Genomic DNA, 4,683 nt, shown 5'->3' with positions numbered 1-4,683 from the left:
TTCTCCTTTTTTGTTGTTTTTTTTAGCATATATTCTCCTTTGAAGTTAAGAAAACGAAGACTAAACACCAAAGAGGTATAAGTCCAGTATTAAAACCATAAAATAGGAAATGCTTAACAGAAGAAGGGGAAGCAAAATCCCGTTCTATAATCCTTAATTACTCCTGCTCAATTCAGTTCTCATGGGGCCAGGGAGATGGCTCAGTGGAATAAGCACTTCCCTGGTAAGCGCAAGGGCCTGAGTTCAATCCCGGTTCTGCCAAAAAAAAAATCAATTCAGTTCTCACAACCCAGGTTCTGCCCACCTTTCCCAGTGGGCATCATCTGCTGTCTCTGCTTCTGTGTGTCTTCTCATGTGAGTTTCAGTGTGTCTGCCTGATTCCTTTTCCATCCCTGTTGCTACAGGGGGTGGTGCAGAAAGCCGACCAGTCCTTCGCTACAGCAAGGAGCAGAGGCCAACCACGCTGCCCATCCAGCCCTTCGTGTTCCAGCACCACTTCCCCAAGCAGCTGGCCAAGGCCCGGGCACTCCACAGCCTTTCCCAGCTCTACAGCCTCTCAGGCTGCAGCCGTGCACAGCAGCCTGCCTCACTGGCTGCCCCTGCTGCTCAGGGCCCAGCCCCAGCTCCCTTGGGGGAGCCACAGGCATCCTCACCCCAAACCACTAGCAGAGGTGCCAGAAAAGCTGGGCCTGATCCAGAGACCTCACGGCCCTCACCCCTGGGGAGCTACTCCCCCATCCGGAGTGCTGGCCCCTTTGGGCCTAGCACTGACTCTTCTGCCTCTACTTCGTGCTCCCCTCCCCCAGAGCAGGCCACAGCCCCTGAAAGCCTACCCCAATGGAGCCACTCTTGTCTTCCTACTGCCCGGTCTGCCACCTCCCAGCAGCCACAGAAGGAGGATCAGAAGACACTGACCTTGGCTGAATACCGACTCCATGGAACAGGAAGTTTGCCACCTCTGGGATCCTGGAGATCTGGCTTCAGCCGGGCAGAGAGCCTGACCCGAGGAGGCGGGGAGGGCAGCATGGCCTCCAGGCCCAGTAACGGTATGAGTTTCATCCCTAGCTCAAGCAGTCCTGCCTCTCTTTTGAATGCTTTCAACCCTAGTGTTCTGTATGGTCCTGTCATGGGACTATGAAACACCATTTCCTAACTCTTTCCTGTCTATCTCTTCTGCTCACCTGTTCCCTTTCCAGCCAACCACTTATCTCCTCAAGCCCTCAAGTGGCGGGAATACAGAAGGAAGAACCCACTAGGGCCACCTGGTTTGTCAGGGAGCCTAGACCGAAGGCCACAGGAAGTGCGGCTGGCTCGTAGGAACCCCCTCTTTGAGTTCCCTGGTTCCTTCAGTGCTGCGAGCCACCTGAGTTGCCGGCTAAATGGTATGTGGACAGTGCCTGGGCACTCAGGGCAAGCTCTGGCCCTGCCACAGCTGCGCAGGGATAGAGACGGGGTTAGTCGCCCCAGGAATTATCTCAGAAGGCCCAAGGCACTTAACTGAGTGGGAACTCTTGGAAAGAGAATTGCTCAGGATTGAACTTTCTCTTCTTTCCAGGTCAAGCAGTGAAGCCATTGCCACTAACCTGCCCAGACTTCCAAGACCCCTTTTCCTTGACGGAGAAGCCTCCTGCTGAGTTTTGTCTGTCCCCAGATGGCAGCTCAGATGCTATTTCCATTGACCTGCTTCAAAAAAAAGGTACATATGACCCCCAATTCAGGCCATAGATTCTGCTGCCAAACGTGTTCATGCAAGCTGCCCAACCATCTAGCCTGCTAGAATGTCCCCATCTTGAAATGCAAAGTGCATTTTAAGGAATTGATGAGCACTGGAGCAAGCAGTCATGAGCGAGAGTCAGATGCTGGATGTGGGTTCCCACCCTTTCCTGCCTCTGTAAGCTAAGCACAGTGAGGGCAAATCTCCATGGAAGAAGAGCCTGAGCACCGTGAGGCATGCTGGAAGGTACTAAGGGCCTGGCAGCTGGGTAAGCCTGTTGGTGACACCTAATAAATGAGCACTGACAAGAACCACTCTATTTGGCAAACAGGCAACCACTGAATTAAGAGCAATTCAGATATAGGGGCTTGTGGACTAGCTCAGTTGTTTAGAGCGCCTCCTTAGGCAAACTCAGTCAGGCACAGGGAACTGCAGTTTGATCCCCAGCTCCACAAGCCACACCAGATGTGCCATAAGGCAGCCTGAGCCAGCCAAAAAGAGAGCAGATAGATGGTGGGAAAATAATTGAACAGTTGTAGGCTAATGGGCAGGCCTTATGGAAGGGGGAAAAGATGGAGCTCAAGTTCCTTGCTGAGACAGTGGGAGTCAGAGTTTAAGAAGAGGAAAGAGGCTGCCACAACAGGAGCAGCTCTCCTCTGCCATGCCATCCTGCTTTGAAGTCAGCCTACCACAGACCTGAACCTCTACAAACTAGTTCTACACTCCCGAGACACAAAAGGTTTTAACATCCTAGATCAGCCAGGTATGCTGGCACACTCCTATGATCCCAGCACTCGGGAGGCAGAGGCAGGGGGATTGTTGGGAGTTTGAGACCAGTCTGGATACAAAGTGAGTGTAAGACCAGCCTCAGACAGACAGACAGACAGACAGACAGACAGACAGACAGACAGACTGACTGACTGACTGACTGACTGACTGACTGGACTGACTGACTTCTCAATTAAATGTTCAAGGGTAGAAGAAAACAGCAGGTCTTCCTCCTACCTCCAATACCTATGAGCTTATCCAAGTTTCTGTGGCTTCATCAGAGGACCAGATTGGTTATTAAAGGCCAGCCTTAAGTGTGTCCTGCTGTGCTCCTCCCAGCCATTCAGCACTTACTGAAGACTGCCTGCCACGAGTCGGGCTGTGAAAGCTTCTTTGTCCTCAAGAACTTCCATTGCAACAGATGACTCTGAACTATGTTACACTTGTTGCATAGGCTCAGTATGCCTTTTTATCCTCTACCCATTTGCACCCTAACACTTAAAGGAGCCCAGAAATCTGATATGCTTACCAACCCCAACTAAATAATTAGTGACAAGATCAATAAACATACAGAAAGAGAAGAAGAACCTTGGGCAAGAAGTTAAACAAAATGAGACAGAAATAAGGAAGCAAGGAGGGAGGGAGATAGGTACGATGTTTTAATGGGTTTTAGAGAGGAAAACTGAAGGAGTCGGTGGCTAGTGGCCTTTGTTTTCTGTGTGAAGTGGAACCAAGAGTGGGTGAAGCAGGGTAGCCGTGGCATGACAGCCCGAGTGTGTAGCAGAGGTGCTGGTGAGGCACCCACCAGAGGATACCCCACCCGCACCATTGTAAAGGACCTGGTTTCTTCCCCAACAGTGACCAAGGCTTAGTTTCTCAAAGCAGAGAAGACTGACAGTTGAATTTACCCTGGCTTGGGATAACAGGGCTAGGAAGTACACAGGTAGAGGTGTGTTTGGTTTTTTTTAAGAGAAAAAAAAAATTCAAAACAATAGAAGTGTAACAGTGATTAATACATTGCATATTGGTATCTTTAAATTACTTGAACACGAGATACAGCATTTAATTGTCCAAACAATATTAGAACAAACTTTTCTTTTCCATGAACTAAAAGAAATTTGTAGTGTAATTATCTTAATTACCTTTTATATATATATATATATATTTTGGGGGGTTTTTCTCTCCATTTCCCATCCCAGTTTCTCTTTCCTTTTAAAGAGTCTTCACATTTTACAATATCTATTATACAATATTTACACTTTCAGCTTCTCACACTAGGCAGACAATACAATATTTACACATATGCATCTGTTTTATTTCACTTAAGAGTATGGTCTTAAGTTACATCCATTCACCTATGAATTCCAGTTTATCCGTCTTTGTGGCAGAGCAGTACCCCATTGTATAAAAACACCACGTCTTTTTTATGCATTCCTTGACTGATGGGCATTTGGGTTGTTTCCAGTATCTAGCTGTTACAAATTGTGCTGCTATAAAAATGGATGGATATATATCACTGTAGTACAATGCTTTTAATTCTTCTGGGAAGATACCAAGGGGTCAGCTAGGTCAGATGCGACTTCCAATCATCATTTTTTGAGAAATCTCCACACTGATTTCCACAGTTGTTGTACCAGTCTGCACTCCCACCAACAATGGAGAAGGGTTCCTTTTTCCCCACAGCCCGCCAGCATTTGTTATTGGTTGATTTCATGAAAATAGCCATTCTTTCTGGGCTGAGATGGAATCTCAGGGTTGTTTTAATTTGCATCTCTTGCTGATCTTATTGAATAACTAATGATGTTAAACATTTTTTCATGTATTTATTTCTTCATCTGAGAAGTATGTATTCATCTAGCCCTTTTGGATTGGGTCTTTAAATCTGGGAGCTCTGATTTTTTTTTTTTTTTTTTTTTGTACTGGGGATTGAACTCAGGAGCTTATACTTGCCAGGTAGGCACTTAAGCCACTGTTTTTTTTTTTTTTTTTTTTAGTTCTTTACATATTCTCTAGAGTAGGCAAACACTTTTCCCCCATTGCAGGCTATCTCTTCTTTCTGTTGGTGGTTTCTCTTGCTGTGCAAAAACTTTTTAATGAAATCCCAGTTGCTGCTGCTTTGTGATAGTTCCTGTGCAGTCAGGATTTTATTCATAAAGTCTTTGCTTATACCAATGTCTTCAAAAGTTTTATCTATTTTATCT

General features: G+C 46.6%; 1 protein-coding gene across 4 annotated transcripts in view; it reads left to right on the top strand.

Moving 5' to 3' along the window:
- Positions 1–4,683, top strand: part of Rusc2 (RUN and SH3 domain containing 2) — an 80,729-nt gene that overhangs the window by 68,271 nt on the left and 7,775 nt on the right. For 2 of the 4 annotated variants that reach the window (XM_004631873.3, XM_023715898.1), the window contains exons 3-5: positions 405–1,046; positions 1,197–1,382; positions 1,556–1,696. In XM_004631873.3, coding sequence (XP_004631930.1) covers positions 405–1,046; positions 1,197–1,382; positions 1,556–1,696 — 969 coding nt within the window. The remainder of the gene's footprint in view (positions 1–404; positions 1,047–1,196; positions 1,383–1,555; positions 1,697–4,683) is intronic. The other 2 variants (XM_023715900.1, XM_023715899.1) reach the window with 2 other exon arrangements.

The sequence above is a fragment of the Octodon degus genome, unplaced genomic scaffold, assembly GCF_000260255.1.
Source record: "Octodon degus isolate 3935 unplaced genomic scaffold, OctDeg1.0 scaffold00045, whole genome shotgun sequence".
NCBI classification, from domain to species: domain Eukaryota; kingdom Metazoa; phylum Chordata; class Mammalia; order Rodentia; family Octodontidae; genus Octodon; species Octodon degus.
The sequence above is the reverse complement of the archived record's forward strand: the minus strand, read 5'-3'. Positions and strand labels throughout refer to the sequence as shown.